This window comes from Pristis pectinata, chromosome 15 (assembly GCF_009764475.1).
Source record: "Pristis pectinata isolate sPriPec2 chromosome 15, sPriPec2.1.pri, whole genome shotgun sequence".
In the NCBI taxonomy this organism is placed as follows: domain Eukaryota; kingdom Metazoa; phylum Chordata; class Chondrichthyes; order Rhinopristiformes; family Pristidae; genus Pristis; species Pristis pectinata.
The window spans coordinates 20,618,735-20,642,966 of record NC_067419.1 but is presented as its reverse complement, the minus strand read 5'-3'; the positions used below and the strand labels follow the sequence as shown (position 1 = coordinate 20,642,966).

Below are 24,232 nucleotides of genomic sequence, written 5' to 3'. Positions count from 1 at the left end.
TTTGTTTTAGTGCAAGTCATATTGCTCAACTGTTGGTGATGTCCAATATGAGCAGATTCCATCATGGTTTCCCATAGTGATCCACTGGATTCACTATGGCTAAATAAATGCACAATATTTAATAGTTTTAAAAACCTGTAGCATCTCTCAAGTTCATCAAGAGATGCTGCAGGCTAGATTCCAGAAATATGGTAAAAGAAGAACCAGGTCTAGACAAGAGATCAAGGACAGATAAAATACTTTATTCTTCAGCTGATAGTTCTGATTCAGCATGCTTTCCCACCTTAATGCAATGATGCAACTCTTAATCTTCACACAAAAAAAAACATTTTATTGGCAACAATATCACTCTTGAAACTTTTCCCCACTTGTCCTCCGAATTACAACTTCCAAACTAGGGCTTATATTTATTTTCCCAGGGAAGAAATTTATTTTCACAACTGGAAACAATTCTTTTCTTTCTTTGCATAAGGTATGCTCAGTCTTGTTAGGTGAGCATTTTATAATGCATCTATTCTGTTGTTCAGTTGATCAGATGCCAACCCTTAAATGCATCTCCCCAACTGATGAACTTTGGTATTTTAGTCCAAATGTGTAATACGTTTACATCATTCACTTGTTGAAATCTTATAATCATCCATTTATTGCTTGGGGTTTCCTACTTCATCCAGTTTCAGTACTGAATCACTTATATGAAGCAAGTGTGTCTTTTTTATTAGAAATACATGTTGTTACAAATCTCAGTCCAGCTTTTTGCCACCAGTAAAGTGTGCAATTTAAACATAATGATCCAAAATTAAAGATTCATTACAATATACAACAACAGTATATTATCGTTTACATTTAATTGGTCCCATGAGTAGAAATAATTGGTTTCCATGAAGCACACCTCACAGGTTTCTGCTATGAACAGAAATAACTGATGATCACCTTCCAACTGCCTGTAATTCTCAACATGGTGCATTGCATTCTTTGTATTGTTTTAATTTTCATTTTTCAATTTCCTACTGACTACATACTTCTAAAAACCAACGGGGGGGGGGGGGGGGGGGGGTGGTTTGGCATATCATCTGTTTGAAGTACAAACAAACAATTCTACCTCACAACTGTTTAACCAACCCAAAAAAGTGATCAGTTCCAGTAAACAAACAATCCATATATGAAACGGCACACTCACTTTCTCAGAGTTCAGTATAGTGTTTTAGTTATACAAACACTGTTTCTTTAAAGTAGAAGCAAAACCCAATTTATAAGAGCACTTTTTTAGTTGTGCATTTACCCATATTTTAATATACATCTGTATAGCATTTTTCTTTTTTTTATTGAATATTGCACCCTTTTCCCAAACTAACTAAAGCTCTACATACTTAATACCTTCCTGCCTGGTCTAAACAAGAAAAAAATTTCATTCTAATGACTGAAAAGTAATTTCCCCTTCCTAGTTTTGAGTTATTCCCACACCCTCTCTTTTCAAAGCACAGTTTTACCTGAGACAGTCTAACTCTGGGAAAACTCAAGTAGGACCAAGGATAGACATCAGCAGATGCAGAATAAGCATCGAACTGTGACAAAACATTTCCATGTTAAATGAATAATCCTTCAAAATATTTTGATAATCAAAAGGTGTATCAGGCACCCAAATGTAAATCACTTCTGAAAGGTTTCATATTCATTTCGTTATATTGTTTACATCCAGTTAGGAGCCATATCGATCCTGCAAAAGACAAGTAAATGGTCTGTTGAAGGGAAAGGTCTTTGGGACTATAGTTAACTTATTACTACCAAATATAAGTAACACAAAGAAACTGTTTATAGCAAGTCAAAGCAAAAATCTTTGAGAATTTATGGGCCTTAAAGCAAAATAGGTTCTGTCAAACAGCTGCGGATCCCAACAGTTCTCAACTAAATAGCCATGAATCAGTGTTAAAGAAAGTTCATATCCACCAAATTCAAATAGTAGAATCTTCATTAGTTTACATTTACAACAAATCCAGGTGAATTACTTAAAATTATTTTTCATTTGAGATGAACATTCGAGATGAACATTCGCAGTCTTCAGTGCACTGGTGCCAATCATAAAGGAATACAATGCATCTTTAAAGGCAACTTTTCTAATAGATCAACTGTGTACTATATGAGCTTTAACATACAGTATAAACAGAGTACCTAAATCTCACCCAAGCTTCTGGTAATTACAACTTTACAAGATCTGCATGCTGCAAAGGTCCATCTATGTCTAACTGAACAAGAATGTGCCGGACTTAAAAGGTGAATTTTATATTACAGCAATTTCAAATATTCTGCTTAATGTTATGAAATCAGTAAGAATCATTATTTTACAGACCCAAGCTCCACAAGAAGACATTCATACTGAAAGTCTTATCCATTTTGACGGAGTGGACATGGTATTAATTTTTGTCTTATTATAGGCATTTTCATTTTCGTACCCACGGTGAAAATTAACTTGACATTCTGGCATTGCTGAATACAAACCAATTGGTGAGAAGGTGATGTGCGAAACGATTGCCTCAACCAATCTCTCCCACTATTTTTTTTTTATTTTTAAAGGCAAAGTTTAAATGCTCAACTATTCACATATTTTCAATACAATTCCTAACCAATACTGGTTTCCACTTTAGAGTCTTAACATAATTAAATGAATTTGCAAAATTCTGAAATTATAAATGAAGATAAAAAAAGTTAATTTTATTGGTAGAAGTTAAAATTGCATTCAACTTGTCTTTAAAAAGTAAAATGTGAGTATTCTACTGGATCTTTTAATAGACTGGATCAGCAATATAGTTGTTTCATAACCTGCCCCTTCAAGGCCATTGCTTAAATGCTTTCTAATATAATATGTGTAATCATAGCTGCTTGTACCTGTAAACCACAACACTGGCTTTCTGATTTTATTTGTTAGAGATGCAATGTATGCGACTTCACGGAATAAAGGATCATGTTTAATGCAAGGATTTTATATATAACAACGGCAAATACTGATTAGTCACAATAATTTTCCTGAAAAAGGTTATACCAACCTGAATGGAAGTCATCACTCCATTGGCCAGCACAGAAAGCTTCCCAGCCACAGATCTAACACCTTGCTTAAACTGTGCCATATCAGGAGCTGATGGTAGGACGTTGGTCAGAGACACGTTAGCTTAAGAGAATAACAAATCAAACCAAATAATAAAAAAATAATCTTGATCAACCTTAAACTACTCACAACTTAGTAAAATACAATCACTATAAAAGAATTGTAGGAAAATAAAACTGACAACACAAAAAAGAGCTTTTTTTTGGTTACATCCATTAGTGCGTTTATTCTTCTTTTATCTGAGGGCAAAATTGAAATAATTCTCCTTGTACCATTTACCAGCCAGAGAGCAGGACAATTTGAAGGCATCTATCTATATGATCAAAGGTTCAATAGGAATGTAGGAATTTAAAAGGGCTTCCGAAAATTATGCTCAGAAATATTCTGCTATCCCAGCAGGTTCAGTGGGATTTACTAAGGGTATTTAATACTCTAAGCAGTCTCTCGCAGCACTCACACTTCCTTCTGTAATTAGTTACTTTCATACTAGTTGCAAACTGAGTGTTATCAAGTGGAAAAACTTGATAAATAAATAAGAATACAGAGGAATATTACTTTAATGCGTTGTCTTTATTATCAAACCACATCAAAAGAAACCAGAAGACATTCAAGCCAAAGTGTTGTGGCATCAAATTAGACCAGAGAAACTACAGCTTTTTAATTTTGAAAGAAGCAACTAAAGGTGGGGGTGGAGGGGTGGGTGGGTGGGCACATGCAAGTACTTGATAGCAAAGTACAAAGAAAAAGTAAATTCAGAAAACTGCTTAAAGTTAAATTTTGACAGTAGGGTGAGAGGGAACAGGCCAAGACTGAGAAAAGGCAAATTCAAGACTTAATATCAGGAAATTCTTCAAGCAAAGGAATCAACATGCAGAATAGACTTCTGAGTAGGGTAGGGTAGGGTAGGGTAGGCAAAATTCCTGGAATCATATAAAGAACAATGAAGACCTGTGTTGTGCAAATGCTGAGAATAATCAGATTTTCTTTAACCTCTGTGATCTTGTATAGCAGTAGTTTTACATTACCATGGGAGATACAGTAGTACAGGATCTATGTTTTACCATAAGGGAGGTTCAATCAACAAACAACTGGTACATATGCCTGCACTATTTATACCTTTGGCCATCAGAGCTTCACAAACAAAAAACACAGGGAATCATTCTGCCCTGACTTTGGCATATACAAACTCTGTCATTGATGGATTTCCTATCAAGGAAAAGTCCATCAGTCATTCAGTTGTTCAAGACTGTTTCTTTATTCATTTAGACCATGGCTGTTCTGTAGCTCAGATCCACACTTTTGACCCATATCCACGATACCCTTGTCTAATGGGAGAAAACTACTGATCTCAGTCTTGAACATTTAAAGCAGCAGCACACACAGCTTTTTGGGGGAAAGAGATTTCCACTGCAATTCGTCTGAAAAGAAATCCAAATCCTATTTCAAAATACTTTTTAATAACATGCTCCCAGAAGAGTATATAGCATCTCTGTAACTATATTACACCCTTTTTTGATAAACTCCTGAATTTGATCACTACTCAGCTATCTATGCCTGTGCCTGAATAAGGGCTAATTTATGCAGCCTGTCCTTTTAATGTAACCTAAGTCCTGATATAATTTTGGTTAATCGATACCGTATTCACCAAGCACAAAAAATAATTTCTGAGATCTAATGCCAAGAAGTGACTGCAGTACTCCAGAGGTCTATACAACAATATACTTTGCCCTTTTCTGGTAATAACCAACATTTTATTCGACTTTCTAATTACTATTTGTATCTGGGCACTAGTTTTAGCAATCTGTGTGCATGAACATCCCCTTGCAATTCCAAGTCTGTCACTGAATATTCCAATTTGTTTTTCTTGAATCCAAAGTGAATGACTTGACACATACAACAAACTCCACATTTGACACACTTTTGCTTAATTGTTACATTTACAGTTCTTCATAATTTAAGTATTCAAATAATTTGTATTTATATAGCACCTTTCACAATTTGAGGACACCCCAAAGTGCTTTTTAGGAAATGAAGAACTTCTGATGCCACTGTAACAACTTAAGATCTGCAACAGTCAAGCTGCACACAGGCTTCCATAGCAGCACACTGTGTGTGTGACCATGGTGTCTTTTGTGCCTAACTGAAGGAGCACAGGTGGCCATTTTTGTTAAGAAGACATCTAAATGACAATATCATCTCAGTATTCAGTACTGTACTCAAGGATCAGAGCATATCATATACTCATAGGCAAATATATAAAAAATCTTGGATGTGTTACATGGCCTTCTTTAGCTCCTATACATGGTGGTGCTTATTAAACACAAGAGAGCAGGTTCTGCAATATGAATTCTTGTTAAAATGAACAAAAAGCTTCAATGATAAGCAGAATCAATATTTCATGATTAAATTAATCAACAAACATCAATCAGAAATATCAAGCTCCAGACTTGCACTCCATATACATGGGTTTTAATGATTGATTCAGAATTAGGCCACTGCAAGACAATGCTTTCCAAAGACTTTATTAATACTATACTCCTAGGGTGGATAAAAAGAGCATTTTATTTAGAATTATACATTATTTCGTAGGGATCATAGGTCAAAAATGTTAGCTTTACTGTTATATTTTCAACCACAGAAAAGCTCAAAAATAGTGGCTCAAACTAATGAATTAGTCTTTTGTTTGCCAGTTTTCAAAAATAAAAGGCAAAATCTGATCAATTTTATTCTGCTATTCCATCTACATTGTACTCACTGAGTGAACTGAATCCTTTTGATTCATTGACAGTTAAACAATCAGATACATCATTGGTTAATCACCAACTGAGGCTTCATGTCAGCCAATCATGATTTTTTCTCCATGCAAGAAGAATGAACCATGTTGTGTAGCAAAGAACATGCACCAGGTAAATCAGAAAATCTCCAAAAATGTTACTCACAATAAATTGATGAGATGTTGTTTTCAAAGGACAGAAGAGTAGTAATAATATAATGGCTGGGACAATTGCAATAGGACTTCTAATTGTGATGGTACTTGATACCTGGTACACCAATGCAGTGTGAGGTCTTTAATCACTTTGTATGTGAATGCCATGGACTCATAGATATTAGATGTAATGTTTTCTATGGAGGTACAGGAATTATGGAAGTCATCTAGCTTGTAGGTGCGGTAATGTGGAGATGCTTACATAACTCTAGTAACAACAACTATGGGAATGAATCAATTTCATGAAGGTTTCCATTTGCTGATAAACAAATGAGAAGTGAGTTAAAATAATCGCTGAATAGGTATGACTGGCAAAGTGACAATGGATCCTGTAACTACACATTTCACAATCACATTACTTGTGAAGTTTGCTCATAGCAAACAACAGATTTGTATGTTAATCAGCCGCACGACAGTTACAAAGAAGAAATTCAAAAATTTCATCTTAATTAAACATGACAAAACTGTGAGGTGAAAGAGTAAATGAAAACAGGTGTAACATTTTTAATATAGTGCTGCCACACAGATGGATGTGTTATTCCTTCAGCTTAAGGAGAGTCCAAAGTTGGGAGAGCAGCAGCAATTCAGGGACTTGATGGAAGAAAGTAGAAATCAGGGATACAGGGAGGCAGCACATCAGGATCCCTGGTTAAGAACTGGAAAAACCATTCCTCAGCATTCTGGAACATTTAATCACTAGTATACAAAAAAAATTAAGGTGAAACTAATCATTCTTAAGAAAAAAAGCAGTTAAATCCATCAATTAAAAACACTCTCCGTAGATCATAGAGAAATCAATCATAACAAAATCCTGTGCTTATTTTATTAGCGTGCCTAGTTTTGAGGAGGCAATTTTCTCCAGGTTTCAAATGCTGTTGTTTCTTACCTGCTGTTTGTTTCTTTTCACCCTCAAATAGATCAGCTGAGCTGATAGATGAACTTCCTGCAAATCGATCCAGTCGAGTTTTGGTTTCATACTGCAGCAAAAGCAAACCCAATAATTAAAAACAGGGGTTGCTTCCGGGATAATGAACAATTAACTGTTGTTGAAGTAGAACAATACATGTAAGTTTTGGTCTTAAAGTTGAGTTATGAAGCTACAGGGCATTTTGAAGAATAATATGATTTTAAAAATATTATTTATTAAAATAATTCCTGCTTCTTCAAAGGTAATTCTTTCAGACAGGAAAGGAAAAGGCTTAGTTCACATCTGCATTAGCAGGAATTAAACAGTAAGATTCTTCTGAAGAAAGGTTCACCATACGTGGAATGAGGACCAAGAAAGAGCTGGATCAAATACATAAACACTCAATAGCTGTAGCACAACTATATTCAGACATGATGCATTTTATTAGACGAACTCCCGCTATAAATTGCCTGAACTACAAAAAAGACCGCAAGACATAGGAGCAGAATTATGCCATTTGGCCCATTGAGTCTGCTCTGCCATTCGATCATGACTGATTTATTTTACCCTCTCAACCCCATTCTCCTGCCTTCTCCCCGTAACCTTCAATGCCCTTACTAATCAAGAACCTATCACCCTCTGCTTTAAATATGCCCAATGACTTGGCTTCCATAGCCATCTGTGGCAATGAATTCCACAGATTCACCACCCTCTGGCTAAAGAAATTCACCCTCATCTCTGTTCTAAAGGAACATCCTTCTATTCTGGGGCTGTGCCTCTGGTCCTAGATTCTCCCACTACTGGAAATATCGTCTCCATGTCCACTCTATCCAGGCCTTCCAATATTCAGTAGCTTTCAAAGAGATTCCACCCACCCCCCCCCCCCCCATCCTTATAACCTCCAGTGAGTACAGGCCCAGAGCCATCAAATGCTCCTCATACATTAACAAAAGAGTACTTCAATAATATACTCTTATTGATTCTAAGAAAGAATGATAACTTTAGCACCAATTATTAATAGATCAAGTGTAGTTTTGTAATATGAACCTACACACACCAAGCTGTGGACTTAAATAGTGTCTGTTTAATTTCCATAGGATCACTGCATGCACCACAGAGAGGAACTCAGACCTCTAAGGTTACAGGTAATGCTTTCATCCACTGAATTACTGAAGATGTTAATGTATTTTTATTTGAAAAAGCAAATTAGAATTTAACAATTTAGCATCTATGGCTTGAGGTATTCAAGTTGAAATAATTGGAGGGCAGAGTATTTTATAAATGTTCCTGCTAGCATCATTACTGATTTCCATTCAAACTTCTCTGCATCAAAAACCACCAACACATTCAACAAAAATGTACAGCCACCAATTATATCAGCCAGTGTATTTCTGAAAAACACAACTAGTCACATCAAGGCAGGTTGCAAGTGTTGATTTCATTGCTGACAAACAAGATTGTAGATTTAACTCATGATGTACTAATGAAATATTTTTCCACAGCTTGAAAATGTTAATTTCTCAAACATCAGTGTGAATTCTACATGTTTCTGCAAAGAAAATTAACAGACTAGACACATACATTCACATAATGGTAAACACTCACCTCTGCAGGATCCTGTTTCCCAAAATACATATCTGAAGATATGGCTTTGACATTGCCAAATTTCTTCTGTGCTTCCTCAGAGACCACTCCATAATCCAATTCTGGTTTACGACGTGCAGGCCTGGGGACAAATGAGAGAAATCAACACAGAAGTTAATATTAACAGATCTACATAACCAAGTCACATGAGTGACATCAATCTGTATCACAGCATGTGTATAAGCATTTTAAAAGTTTATTTATGGTTGAAATGTGATGTACTGTATATTATCTTTAGAATTACAAACAAACATTAATGTTTAATTTTCTACCAAATGTAGTTTATTACAGACTACCATATAAAATATTCCAGATTTACAAAGGAAAATTAAGTTTAGACCATGATAGCTGTTGGTACTTAACTAAGATGGAATTAAAAAAGAAAATAATCTAGTTTGCTCATCTCTTCGAACCACATAGCACAATGGTAAATAAATGACTTTATTAAAAGCTTTACCCGTCATTTAATGACATTTTTGAAGTAAATGTCTCCTTCTCTCTACTGCTGCTTTCTGTCTTCCAAAATGAATCACTGTTGTCATCCCACTTTGAAAATGGCCCTCCCATATCCAGTGGATCATCAAAATACCTAAAGAGTAGTAGAAGGCGGCAAGTTATACAACAAAATAGCAACACTTCCATTGTACAACACAATGGATTCTGGATCCATATCAGCAATGCAACAATCCAGCATCATTTTAACTGGTCCCCAAAAAAGTCAACATAACAAGGACAACAAAATATAACTTTCTTTAAAATGTATAAATGTGTAAAGAAACTAAATTCAGAAACTGTTTGTGGCTGAGAAGAAACCTTTGTTTACCCAGAGACATGGCGTAATAATCACTGGAAACAGGATTATAGGATATTTGCAGCCAAGGTAGCCTCTCATCCCTTTGGGTTAGCTCTTAGTCGGGCAATCTAAGCAACATCATTTACTGCTTCTTTATCCTACCCACCCCTCCCCACACAATTTACTTTAGCTTCAAACATTAATCCACATTGTATTTGAACATCATGATTGAATTTGCACATGCCACACTTTACATATTGTAATCCAGGTCATAACAATTTAACACATTTTTTCCCCCTCAGGTCAAAAAGTGGGGGGGGTTCAGGGAGGGAATTATAACGTTTAAGGCCTGACAGCAAAGGTAGAGAGATTAAATCCAGGGATGCTTAAACAGGGTAGGATTGGAGGAATGGTTGTTTTTAGGTTTGTAGAGCTACAGGAGATTGCAGAGCTTGGTAGGGGAAAAGCCATTCAGTTTTTGATTATTTCTAGGACTTCATGTTGTTTTTGTCAAATTTATTTCTTTTTAATTTAGTTAAGTCGATCTGAACTGTTTTAAATGTCTTTGTCTATTATAAATTTTTTAAAATATTGAAAGGCATTTGACAAAAGTGGGGGACATAGAGGCATTTAGGAATGAGGGAATGGGGGCCTCAGGACCCACCCACTGAGGTCTATTCATTGTGACCTGCTTTCCTTTGCTGGCAGACCCTTAGGTACGGAAGGTCAACTTGGTCAGCTTTCTGCATATAGGTGACGTTAGTGCATGCAGGCGAGCTTTATGAACAAAAAATAAACTGCTGGAAGAACTCAGTGGGTTGAACAGCATCTATGGAGGCAAAGGGATGGTCAACATTTTGAATTTATGGACAGTAAGATTGGGCAGCAGACTATATCCAAGATGATCCGGCTAGTTATTTCCAATGGTGGATGAGACAGGAATGGAAAATAATATTCACCAAGTTGGATTTGGATCTACAAGTCCACACTAGACAAACTACAGCATAATTTGCTGTAATAACAATAATTAAAAAAGCTCTCCCTCCAAGTATTGCTGCAGATTTAATACAAAAACAAAGTAACACAAATGCTGGAAAACTGAATTAAAGCAGACAGTGCTTTAAATACTCAAGCAGGCGGTATCTGAGAGGAGAGAAGCAAAATTGAGATTTGGGGATATTGATCTCTGTGGTACTGCAACAGGCTAGATAGTATTCATCAAAACTTTCCCATTGAGTTCAAATCAACTCAGCTAGAATTTAAATCAGATTCTAATGTTTTATCAGGAAAATGCACTTAAGAGCAATTAAGATTAATGTTTCAAGTGTAACCTAAAAGGTAGATGAGGGTAGGCCAGTGGATGTTGCCTATTTGGACTTGAGCAAGGCCTTTGGCAAGGTCCCACATGGCAGGCTGGTCTGGAAGGTAAGGTCCCATGGAATCCAGGGAGAGCTAGTTAGGTGGATTCAAAATTGGCTTAGAGATAGAAAGCAGAGGATGGTGGTTGAAGGTTGTTTCTCAGAATGGAGGGCAGTGACTAGCAGTGTGTTGCAGGGGTCGGTGTTTGGGACCCTTGTTATTCATTATATATAAAAATTATTTGGATGTGAATGCACAAGGCTTGATCAGTAAGTATGCAGATGACATAAAATTAGGCGGTATTGTCGATAGTGAAGAAGATTATCATAGATTACGGGGGATCTTGATCAGTTGGGCAAGTGAGCTGAGAACTGGCAAATCGATTTCAATACAGATAAGTGTGAGGTGATGCATTTTGGAAAGTCAAACCAGCATAGGATTTATACTATGAATGGTAGGGCACTAGGGGGTGTCATGGATCAGAGGGACCTAGGAGTACAAGTGCATAGTTCATTGAAAGCAGTGTCACAGGTAAGACAGGGTGGTGAAAAAGGCATTTAGCATGCTGGCCTTCAGCAGTCAGGTCATTGAGTATAAGAGTTAGAACATTATGTTACAGTTGTACAAGTCGTTGGTAAAGCCGCACTTAAAGCACTATGTACAGTTTTGGTCACCCTGTTATAGGAAAGATGTGGTTAAACTGTAAAGAGTGCAGAAAAGATTTACGAGGATGTTGCCAGGACTAAAGGGCCTGGGTTACTGGGAGAGGTTGGCCAGGCTAGGCCTTTATTCCTTGGAATGTAGGAGAATGAGGGGTGAACTTATAGAAGTGTTTAAAATTATGACAGGCATAGATAAGGTGGACGGTAACAGTCCTTTCCCCAGGGTAGGGGAGCCCAGAACTAAGGGGCATAGATTTAGGATGAGAGGGGAAAGATATAAAAGGGACCTGAGGGGCAACTTTTTCACGCAGAGGGTGGTGAGTATACGGAACGAGCTGCCAGAGGAAGAGGTTGAGGCAGGTACAATAGTATCATTTAAGAAGCACTTGGATAGGTACATGGGTGGGCCCTGTGGTTAGCATGGACTCATTGGGCCGATGGGCCTGTATCTGTGCTGTATTGCTCTATGTGTAGTCAGAATCCAGTGATACCAATAGAGTATCAACTAACGTATCCAACTGGTAGCATATTGGCAACATTACAATATTAAGAGAAATTAAAGTTGGTAGTGATTGTTAGAAGGGTGCTGCTAGGGTCAGAAATGCGTGAAACTAATAGTGTTAACTCACTGGCCTGCAGGCTGAGGACATGTTAATCACCTTTCAATGTATCTTTTCTGAGCACCATCACTTTCTTCCTCTTCAGCTTACTTCCTCTTTGTCAGGTGCCTTGGACTGGACAGCATATTCTGACCAGGTAGTTAGCTGGTGACAGATTTCTGGTTTACAACAATGCCACTCTGAAAACAAGTACTACTAATAGCAATTAATGCCCAAATGAGAGTTAGTGTAAAATTGATCCACATTACTGAAAGGTCTTTCTCAGAAATGCATCAGTAAACAAAAACAGAAAATGCTGGAAACACCCATCACGTGAGGCAGCATTTGTGGAAGATGGAAGAGAGTGAACATTTCAGGTCAAGACCCTAATGGTTTCCTCCATTTTCTCCTCTTATTTCAGATTTCCAGCATTTGCAAATTTTATTTTCTTTAAACTTCATTCTTTTGGTTCCTCCACAGATTTTTTTCCCATACTATAACACCCTGGTTCAGGATCAAACTGCAGAGTGGTGCAGCTAGTAGAGTTCCAGTGATCCGTGGTAAATCTTGTCCTCTGGTTCTGTCTGCATGGAGCTTGCTTGCACGTTTTCTCCGTGATACCATCGGTCTCCCCCCAGCTCCACCTCCCCCCCCCCCCCCAACAGTGCTCTGGTTTTCTCTCAGATCCCAAAGTGCTGGTTAGGTTAATTGTCCACTGTAAATTGCCACTACTGTGCAGCTAATTGGTAGAATTTGGGGAGAACAGGTTACAGGGAAAATTAGTGGGGGAATGGGATCGCTTTGTGCACTGGCACAGACACAATGGGCTGAAACAATTCCTTCTGTATGGAAATATGAAATAAAATATGAAACTTCACTTACCTGGAACGAGACGTAGTAAATGCAGGTTCTTCATCATCATCATATTTTCTCCTGGACGATTTTGCAATAGTTGGAGTCTCTTGTTCTATAGTATGCATATCTGATAATACAGAATGGGAAACTCCACTACAAGATATAAAAGCACATAAAAGCAGAACATCAGTGGGACATGTAATTCTACTTGGATGAATTCAATTCCCACTTTAAGAAGTAAAGCTCGAGATTCAGACATGAAACTTATTAATGAAAGTCAAAAAACTGCAGATGCTGGAAATCTGAAATAAAAACAGAAAACACTGGAAAAACTTAGCAGATCAGGCAGCAACTATGGAAAGAGAAACAGTTTCAGGCTGAAGGCCCTTCATCAGAACTGAGAAAGACAGAAAACAAGTTAGTCTTGGTAGCAGAGAAGGTCGGGGAGGGCAATAGGTAGAACAAGGGGAATGTCTGTAATAAGTTATCATGATGTAGCCATTGAATGGACAGTTTGTCTGTGTAATGTGTTACCAATATTGTGAAGTCTGGGTTATACTGTACAGGCTGGCCTGCTGGGACATGCTCAGAAGGCCAGAATATACAAATGAAAGAAAAAAAGAGGAACAAGCAAGTTGGAAAATTCAATATTGAGTCCTGCAAAATGGAAAATGTTCCTCAAGCTTATGAAACCTATTAAGGTTAGTAAGATACATTATTAAAAAAAACTCTTCATTCAATTCCATATTTAACATAAAAGCCTAAATGCTAGGTAGCATGTATAAATGTTGTAAATTATAGCAATCCACAAGGAATTCAAGAACAAGGGGAGTAAATATTCAGTCAAACTGGCATTGCAGTTCAGGTTGAGGAACTGAGAGGAACAAAAGTGAGATTCTATGAATTTCCACAAAAGTAAATCATTTTACAGGACATTTACACAGGCAGTTTTCATCATAAATATAGACATAAGGATCTACGTGGAATAAAGAATGAATGTGTGACAGAAACATCATAAAGGATTTATATATGTGCACCATACAGAGCACAAAAAGTCAGATTTAGAACTGGTGAAAAATAATGGCTGAAAGTTCTGTTTCATAAGCCCTACCAACGAAATAGTTTTACAGTACACTTTGCACTCAATACTGTGGGGATAATATAATCTGCAAGGTCAAACACATGATTGTCATGAGCAAGGCAATAATTAAATTTATTTCCATATATAGATTTCTTTTGGTCACCATCTTGGTTCTTAGCAATCTCAAGTGTCTCCTTAAACTATTCTGGGAGCGATACACAGCAAGACAGATGCAAGTAACCAGGTGTGATCACCATATTATTTCTGCTGATATATGACTCCAAGTTTTCCATACAACCTAGTTCTATATTTCAATTATTCCTAAATGTTCTTTCCACTTTGCCAGCCTCCCTTCCCTCTCCCCAAATATACAATATTGCATTTCAAGGTCCTTACGCTCTGCTGCCGAGGCCCATGCCCAGTCGCTCTGCTTGTTCCTTCTTTTTGCCTTCCATTCGCTTCATCTTCTCCTCTTCCTTCTTTCTTTGTATTTCTAGGTCTTGATATGCAAGACGAAGAGATGAAACTCTGTAACAGAGAATTCCTTCACTTACTTCCTCTCTTTTAATAGTAATGAATCAACTGAGCAGTTAGAAGTATATTACTAAAACAAAATTCACAAATAGACAGAATTTCAGAATGAGAAAATGAATGCCAATTTGCCAGGCAAATGGCAAAAGTGATACAGTGACATAATTATATCACTGGATAAGCAGTCCAGAGGTCTTAACCAATGATCCAAATACAGTTGTTTAAATCACAACAATGCAGTTAATGAAATCAACCTAGAATGGAAAAAAACCCTATCAGTAATCCTAACATGGAATAACTGGGCTGTCATAAGAGCCATCACAATCACAAATGTTCTTTAGGGAAGGAAGGCTATTGTAACACAGTTGATTTTTAATTGTCTTTTGAAATGGCCTACCAAGCCACTCAGTTGTATCAATGATTACATAAAATAACAAGAGGAAAAGTGGACAGACTTCCCAATTTCAGGTATCAGACAGGACAAAGCAGTGCTTAGCCAAGATGACCATGCAAATTCTATCTAATTTCTGAGGATTTACCAATATCAGGTGTGCTGACCCACAGATTAGACAAGCAAAAGCATGATACAGTTAGACTCAAAGTCATATATTTTAGCTAGTGTTACAAAACGCTCCATCACCAATCCTGATTTCATTCTGTTTCACCAGCTCAAGAGATCCACAAGGGGTGTCAGGAGAATGACCTAGTCAGGTAGGAATCTCTTAAGAGTGCTCAACGTTAAGTCCAAACCCATGAAATCTTGCATCCTACCTCTCTCAGTAAACCTTAGCAACTGACATCATGTGTCCTCATCTCTGTGACAGGAAGTCATTCCTTGTCCAAGGTATGGCCTATAGACTGCCAACAAAGTCAGCCACCATTCTCTCAAGATGATTCCTTCAAGACAACTTCATGTGAAGGATGCAGGAAAACAGATTACCCCATCTCCTGAGTGCACTTGCACTGAGTTTCCGAAATGAGATGGTAAATTATCTGTTGTCCTAGATTATTAAGGATAGCAATTTCAATGAGTAACTCATCAAAACATAAGTGATCCAATAGATATATTAATGCTTGGTCTTGATGGCATCAGTCTCCCTCTTCTCTATGGAACCCTTAAAAGTTCAAGCTTGTATCAAGTTATACTATAATTTCAAGCAAATTTCTTTGTTAGTCATAGCATCCAGTAATCTCTGGTTGTAAAAAAAAGATAAAATGCACAGTAGCTTGTAACTACTGTAGTTCAGAGCACAAAGGACCATGATAACAATTAAATACCTCTTACAGTCTTGAACCAAATATGTAATTGCATAAGCTTTTGGACAGTTATTAACTATTCATGCTTTATGTAATAGTAAAACCATGTTGATTTTGATTTTACGAGCATTAAACAACTTGAGTAACTCGCATTAAAATAGAAATTGAACATGAAAAGCAAATTCTAACATTACATACACAGATTCTTCCATCTCAAGCTTCTTCCTGTTATTCAAATCTTCTTGTTCTTTCATTCGATCTGCGGCCTGAGCCTGTTTATCTATTTCATTGAAGCTGTGACTGGTTACTTTTTGTGCACCTAAACCAGCCTTCTTAGCACCCAGCTGTTAAAACAGGGGAAAAAAGGTACGATTCATTTACTTTACCACTTCCTCTTATAGGAGCACCAAACACAATTAAATCTTAACCTTTTCTTTATTTCTGTCAAGTTGACTCCTGTAAAAATTAAATATTACGAGTATAATTGAGATAGCAATGTGTTTAGTGTACTCAAGTACTATCCTAGAAATGAGAATGCCAAACAAAGGATTTGGCCTCAATTGATCCAACTCTTTTCATCACGACAGAAAGCCAGGAAGAATTAAAAATCTACATAAATTAGTAACACCACCAAAGAATAAACAACAGCAAACAAATATATAACTGTATAGCGATGCATACACAGTTAAATGCTTGCTTGCATTTGTCATGTTGCATTAGATGATGGTATTTTAAAATTATTAATGTTATTATAATCGATGTATTATTTTACTATTCAGTTCCAATTAAAAGTCTGATTCCTATAAGTAGGTAACTGAGGTCAATTAGAGATCAAAAGCTGGTGAGACAAATGTGCAGATTGGCAGATTATAAATTCTGAAATTCAAGTCAGAAGAGCCCAACACTGAATGGCTTACTTTCTGTAATACTTTTTGAAAAGTTCCAAATTGTGCACTTCAGGCCAGAATAGATTAGCACCCTGATACAGAAAATGTAACATGAGATTTTTTTTTGTAAGGTGCACACGTGGTTGGTAGTTTTGCCAAAGCTACTGATGTGGCTTTTTCGAAAATTAATTCTAAGTAAAACATAACCTGAATTTTGTAGTTGTGTACACAAAAGGTTATAGGAGAAGGTGACTTTTTTTCTAAATTAACATTGATTTAAAATCTATTACATTCTGAAATATGTAACTGAGTGAATTAAAATTCAAGTAATACACAAAAATCTATTGTTAGAGTTAGAGAATGTTTTAGTATGAGATCAAAAGTGGAGTTGTCAATTACTCGCTGTTACTGCTCAGCATTTGGACCACTTCCCATATTGCGGGAGCCACATCCCAGTGAAGGCAGAAATTCAACATCACCTTTGACACCCTAACACAGCCTTTGGTCAACTAAACAAAAGGCTATTTGAAAATCAAGACCTCAGATCTAGCACAAACCAAATGGTCCATCAGGCAACTGTGATCCCTGCTTTCCTGTACGCTCCTGAGAACTGGACAGCAGGCATCTTAGGGCAATGCAAATATATCACCAATGCTGGCTCTGCAGAATCCTCCAAATTCACTGGAAGGATAATGTCAGTGTTGACTCCCAGGCCAACATTCCAGTATTGAGGCCTTAGTTATACTCAGTCAGCCATGTTATGCAGGCCAGATTGTTTGCATGTTGGACACCAGATTCCCAAAATGAACACTCTATTCGGGCTCTGCCATGGGAAGATTACTGGGCAAACAACAGAAAAGATTCAAGGATGTGCTCAAAGCTTACTGAAGAAAAAAATACAGCATTCCTTGGGAACCTTTGGCTCTTCTCAAAGCAGAGAAGGAGCATATTAGAAAATATTGAGAAGGCTAAGGCCATGCATTAGGAGCACAGAGGCCCACCTCACAAACTATCCAACCACCTGCCCTGCCAGTCACCACCTCGTCACATTAATGGAAGAGTCTGCAGTTTCCATATTGGCCTCATTAGCCATCTCAGAACCCACAAAACAGAGTGGAAGTAAATCATCCTCAATCCTGAGGAATTGCCTAGAAAGTTCATGCTCACATTTAACACAACACAATCACAAATTAAAACATGCATTTTTTTAAAATGCATTAATTGCATATGCTACCAAAACTAGAGTTTAAAAAAAGTTAACACTGGCTTCTGCAGTACACCGTCTTGGTCATTGGCCAGCACTTATCTCCCTATACTTGTGGGTTTCCATGTTTAACTGGCAGTGCAGAGTCACTCTGTAACAACACCAAATGCTGATAGTTTCAACCTCAAAACAACTGCAAAGTCCAAGCTCTTGTTAAGCAGCTCTATTGATTACAAATCCAATTAAAGCTAAAACTGTACAAAAGAAATAACTTGAAATACACACCATTTTCTTTGTTGCAGAAGACTTCTTTTTTGTTATGATAGAGGACTTGACTTCTGTCAACAAATCCAAATCACAAATTATTAATTTTTCTACTAACACAACACTTCTCATGAATGTTAGGCCAAATATATTAAAAATCATGTTTTATCATACAATTAAAATGTATTTTCATGCAATAGCAACTATAACTGTACTATACACAATGCTCAATGTACAATTAGAGATTTACAGGCCCACATTACTAGTAAACTATAAAATTGTTGATAAAAATATTTTGTTTTCTCTAAAAGCTTTATATGCAAGCAATAGCAGCACAGTGTGAATTGGAGAGTGCCCTTAGCCATAAAAAATTAAGAAGTGCAAAATTATAGATATAAATTAAAGTAAGCATTTCACTAGTTTTATGGGAAGATAAAATGATGCAAAAGAATTAAATTAACCCTTTCCAGCCACTTATAAAAGCAAAAAGAGATCACATTAATGCCTTTTCTTGTACCTTATGTTTTTGCAAATGAATAAAGAGAAATTATTTGCATTAGTTAAGGCATTCAATAAAATAGTTATCTAAAGGCTAGTAAGAAACATACGAAAGTAAAATTAGATTTGTAGATGAATAGTAGTTGTCCCTTTCTGATGGAGACATGGGATTAAATAATGTTACGAATCAGGGAACAGCATATAAAAGCATTTGGATGCTCATTCTGACAAACAATATTTTCAGTCTAAACAGATACATAGGCACACAGGAAGATATTTAATGATGGAGGATGGGGAATGGGACGAATGGGTCAAAAGAGAGCAATGACAAGGCAAGCGATTACAAAAATGGTAAGAAAGAGGGTGAGAAAAGTTGAATAGGAGAGGAGTGAGAGTTAGTGAAAGCAAGATTTACTGATGCACATAAATAAAATCATATGCAATGGTTGAAATGACTAGGGCAAGAAGAACATGCAAGCTGGAAAGTGTTAAAATAATCAGTTGATCTCAATTTTTTTCTAAAAATACTGATAAACACTGCAAACAAGTTCATTTAAAGCATTAAGTCTTTGAGGAGTTAAGTAGCTGTTCTCTCCCAATTCGTGGAATTGTGCCCAAGTCCATCTGTACACTTTGTTTCAGAAATTCGAAGCACCCATTGGCAGATCACAAACACCTTAACAGTCACCTTTGTTAGGTGTGACTCCTGCAGAAACTAAACTCATTGAGTCAGCTAAAATAGGGAAAAACAAATGAGAATTTCTGAGTAACAGCCAAAAACAGTTCTTCACCTCATAGTACTATGTTCCATATACTCTAAAACATGGCATTTTTCAGTATGAAAAACTTAAAATTACTCATTAGAAATGAAATATTAAACATAAACCAAAAAATAAAATCAGTAAAATTCAGTAAATCTGAGAGTAAAACATACTTTCCCAAGACTTTGTTTACTGTTTTGAGACAGAAAAGATCCTAATTATATACGACCTTCTTTAGTAGCTCCATTCAAAAATATTCATTATTCATTAAATAAAAGCATTACTAGGAAGGTTAGTTGTTATAAACATGGAAACATTTTTTTCCTGTTTCAAGATTCCATAATTTTAATAATATGTCAAGAAATTTCATCTCTATTTCAGTCTAGCTTGTTTTCCATAAATTTTTACAATCTTAAGGTATATTTTCATTTTAACTCTCATAGCACAATGCTTTGTGCACCCCAATGAAAATCAAATATTCAGGAATAGACTGCTATGAAAATAAACAAGAGAAAATTGTGTGGAGTGCCATCCAAATGTTCTGGGGCATGAAGCTTTGCATCAGAAATACAAATGTAAAAATTAACTGAACTTCTGATGTAGTCAAAAATTTAGTTTTGTTTTTCCATAATCTTATTTTTCATGAGGACTTTTTTAATCCCCAGAGTATATTTTTTCAGTTAATTAAGCTTTGAGAAAAAAAGGAACTGGTCTTGAATGGCAATTTCTAATAGCAGTCCCAACAGTTGTACACTATTGACTAGTACTTTTGCTGTTTGTGGATAGGTTTTAGTTTTGAGTATTACAGTAAAGGTGGCAAGCTGAATTTGTGGCATACAGGCACATAGGCCATTCTCCACCTCATGCCTGCTGCCGTACTTGCCTTAAAAAATGTACAATTTAAATGGAGAAAAAAAATACTACTGAAATACACAAATCGTAGAGGTGTTAGCTAACATTAATACCAGTAAGGATATCCTTTACTGCAATAGAAGATCTATGATCCTGTTCTATCTATTGACATTTCAGAATATTGCACATATAACAAATTATCTATAAATCTTTTTTTTGAAGATTTTCAAATATATATTTAACATTACTTAAAAAATATACAAATCTAATGAGCTACACAAATTATCTATGAGAATACAAAAAAAAGAGTACAGCAAGCTAAGACTAAACAAAGTACCTAATGCTTCCTTAGGAGACACACTGAGGCAATCAACATTTGGCCCATGTTCTGGCTCACCTTGGAAAAAAACATACATTTACAATCACATTTTCATGGTTCAAAGTTACTAAGTGGTTATACAACAATTGCTTTTCTACACTGGCCTCTAACATTTTCACTTTTTACTCTTAGTTCAGGTCTGGGATGATTTTTTTTCACATTTTTAAAAAAAGTAGTTTTCTGTAAAATTGGGCATTTTTGGCTATCAAAAAAAACTAGTCAAGAAATGCATCAACTTTAACTTTCCAAATAGTAACAAAACTGAAATCCATAATAGTAACACGTGCACATTCAAAGTCATATTACCCTTTTAAAATTTATAACCACCATGCCACTGACAAGTGATAATTCCAACATCCGGGATTGATTAGTAATCTATATCTGCATTTTGATAGCTACTTACGACATTAAGACTCAATGAATGGAAACGTAAATTCTCTATGGTTAAAATTTGTGCTGGCAATAAACTTCATCAATGGAAAAAATAAATAATTTTTACAGTAGTATTTTTTTTCAATTGATGTTTACCTTGATATAATTCAAGTCTGGCAACAAACTGATACTCACCATTAGAAATATAAAAATGGGAGTAGGAAACAAAGTAAATATATACATTAAAATAGAATTCTTTCTGGGGGATTTTTTTCCACTACCTACCTCTGGTGGTGACATTCTGATCTGTCACCATGATCTTGCCTGAATTACAAGAGGACAAATTGAAGGCCAGGAAAGGAAAAAAAGAATCAGTTCAGTGTTTAGGGCAAGCAGAGTAGGATTTACTTGCTTCTTTGTGAATGGGATATGTCTTGGGTTTGCAGAATTTTATAAAAATATCTAACCTCTTGTCTGTTTTTATTTTGAATTTTACATTTTCTGGGTGATCACCTATAAATTCTATTGTCCAGCTTAAAAGGATAGTCACACCAAATGTACTGGAGATGAAGATATATAAAAACAATGTTTCAGAAACTCACTCATTGGCTCAACAAGCAAATTTAGCCACTATGTACTAAGGTCATACATAACCAAAAGGCAACTGATTCAATTGCTGATTTCACTGATCTAGCCAGAAAAGCAGAAAGGACCCTATAATTGGTCTCAGTGCAGATTTCCTTACACATTTTACAGTGATATAGCAAAACCACTACTTCATGCTCTCAACCTCTGACAAAAGACAAACCCAAAGCTTACCACTGTTGTCTGCCTGCTGAGTTTTTTCAGAAGAGGACAACTCTGGAAGGGTGGAGTCAAAGATCTGATCTGATGACTTAACACTGGCTGACTGGAATTAGACAAAAAGAGCTCATGAAAACCCATAGCAGGAAGACAATATCATTTGTCAGAAATAACTCATTCAGGCAATTCTGATTTTAAGAGCTTATCTTTAATTATTAATTGATATAACAATAGAAACTTGTAGTTACCTGGCTTCAACATAGAACAAAAACATAGTAAGAGACTCCAAAGACACAAAGTAAACCCTGAGGTTTAATAACTTACTGTGGTATGTGAGGCAAAAAAGTCTTCATCTTTACTCTGAGGAGACAAAGATGGATTTCCAAAATCATCGATCCACAGCTGAATCAAACAATAAGTAAAAAAAAATAAAATTTGATTAATTAAGTGTTCAAAACCCTCATGTCCTTTATTTTCCAATTTTCCGGGTTTCCTTGTTTAGGAACTACTCTTTATAAATCCATTCTGATTTATTTTAAAATAAAAGCAGGTAAGTCAACATCCATAAAGAGGAAAGATAGATTACAGTATTTCAGCTGTACACCCACCATCAGAATTGTATTCTGAAGGATGAACAGACATTTTAGCTTTAAAAAAAAGAGAAAACTAACAAGTTTGATATGAGGAAGAATACACGAAATTCCCTGCAAAGTAATTACAGGGAGCCAACCTTTCAGCTGATCTATGTTACATTCCTAATAGCCATAGTTACAGTTAGTGTGTATATTTGCTGCAGTTTAACATTAACACAAAATCAAATTTCACCATACTGTCATAAACTTGAAGTATAAATCTTGAGTTAAGGCCCAATCTGACTCCAGACTAAAATACAAGCAGTCCCCAGGTTACAACAGGGCTCTGTTCCTGAGAACTGCTCGTAACCTGAACTATTTGTAAATCGGAAGTGAACAACAACAGTGTATGGGAGATCACAGAAACAACTGTGACAGGAGAGTGAGCAGGTGCAGGAAGAGTGGCCACCAGCCAGCCTCACTGACTCAGTGAGTAAGCGAGTGAGTCTGCTCAACATTCCCAGCTCTGCTCAGCTCAACTGTTGCAGTTGGGTGAGAGGCAAGGAGATCTCCATAATGCTCATTCAAGGGCATGGGCTGTCCATAAGTTGGGTGTTTTAAACCTGAAGAGTACCCGTAGAGACTTCTTGGAGGCTCTAGTCTCACACCACTTTATTTTGACATCAGGTAGAGTGTGAAATTAAAGTGCTATAAGAATCTTGTTTTCAAATTGCTCAGGAAATCCACTATTTATATACTCCACCTTGTCTGACATTGTTATAAGAAAAAAATGAAGTACTTGTTAAAGATAAGAAAGGTGACCAGAAACAATTATTCTAGCTGGAATGGTTAGTCTTGAATATTCCTGAATTAAAAATTGTAATTTTATCTCGCACATAAAATTATCAAGCTTACCTCCGTTCCATATTTTCTTGTTGCAGCAACTGCCAATGTTCTGAGTTTCTCCCTGTAAAGTAGGGCAGCACGGCTATTGTATTTTGCATTGGTGTCATTAGTGCTGCAACCATGTTGACAGAAGAAAGCATTCTATTGAAAACAAAAATTTTAAAAGTTATCCTTTTTTGTATAATCTAAAGACAAAGATGAAGGTACAAGAATTATGGACTTCATTTTCCAATGTACTTAGTGGCTTTCGTGAATGCATTTCTGCAGCTTGTAACTACACAATGTAGAAGTGTTGCAAGTAAAAGCTGTGTTTCTTGGCTTGTAAAAACACAAAAGGTATCAAGTTAAAAATATTCAAAGCTTACTGTATTGAATACTGCCTAGTGTGCTTAAGGTGACTGGCAAGATTGAGATACTTATAAATGAAAAAGTACTTTTTTTTAAGTGGACAACTAGGAACACATTTACTTTCACACCTTGCATTTTAGATCTCATGTTTTGTTCATGCAGCAATCAAAAATGCAAGAAACACCATCAGAATCAGGTTTATTATCACTGACATATGTCATGAAATTTGTTACTTTGTGACAGCAGTACAGTGCAATTTATAAAGACATAAAAATTACTGTAAGTTACAAAAATAAATAAATAGAGGTAGTGTTCATGGAGTCATGGACTATTCAGAAATCTGATGATGGAGGGGAAGAAGCTGTTTCTGAAACGTTGAGTGTCAGCATACAAAATTATCATTCATGTTTCAGAGGAGTGTTATAACTGGGAAGTACAATTTTCAAAAATGAGCATGATAACCCTGTAGAACAACAATTTATTTTGCTACTTCAGTCGTGGTTCTTGTGGTTTGATGTGGTCACCGTATGATCATAGAAATGTAATTTAAGAACCTTGCCATCACGATTAACATTCAATGCCTTCATTGCAGTTCAGAAACTGATGACCATCTA

At 36.2% G+C, this 24,232-nt stretch overlaps 1 protein-coding gene across 4 annotated transcripts in view; it reads right to left on the bottom strand.

Moving 5' to 3' along the window:
* Positions 1-221: 221 nt before the first annotated feature.
* The window catches only part of arfgap2 (ADP-ribosylation factor GTPase activating protein 2), a 45,809-nt gene continuing 21,798 nt past the window's right edge, over positions 222-24,232 (bottom strand). Inside the window, exons 4-17 of one of the 4 annotated variants that reach the window (XM_052030292.1) lie at positions 23,280-23,411; positions 22,117-22,194; positions 21,808-21,898; positions 20,575-20,634; positions 19,313-19,357; positions 18,148-18,200; positions 15,970-16,115; positions 14,380-14,511; positions 12,930-13,055; positions 9,092-9,223; positions 8,596-8,716; positions 6,970-7,060; positions 3,039-3,160; positions 222-1,714 (exon numbers count right to left, since the gene is read on the bottom strand). In XM_052030292.1, the coding sequence (XP_051886252.1) occupies positions 1,697-1,714; positions 3,039-3,160; positions 6,970-7,060; positions 8,596-8,716; positions 9,092-9,223; positions 12,930-13,055; positions 14,380-14,511; positions 15,970-16,115; positions 18,148-18,200; positions 19,313-19,357; positions 20,575-20,634; positions 21,808-21,898; positions 22,117-22,194; positions 23,280-23,411 (1,347 nt within the window). In that variant the 3' untranslated portion in view covers positions 222-1,696. Of the gene's footprint in view, positions 1,715-3,038; positions 3,161-5,549; positions 6,780-6,969; positions 7,061-8,595; positions 8,717-9,091; positions 9,224-12,929; positions 13,056-14,379; positions 14,512-15,969; positions 16,116-18,147; positions 18,201-19,312; positions 19,358-20,574; positions 20,635-21,807; positions 21,899-22,116; positions 22,195-23,279; positions 23,412-24,232 lie in introns of those variants that run through there. The other 3 variants (XM_052030293.1, XM_052030294.1, XM_052030295.1) reach the window with 3 other exon arrangements.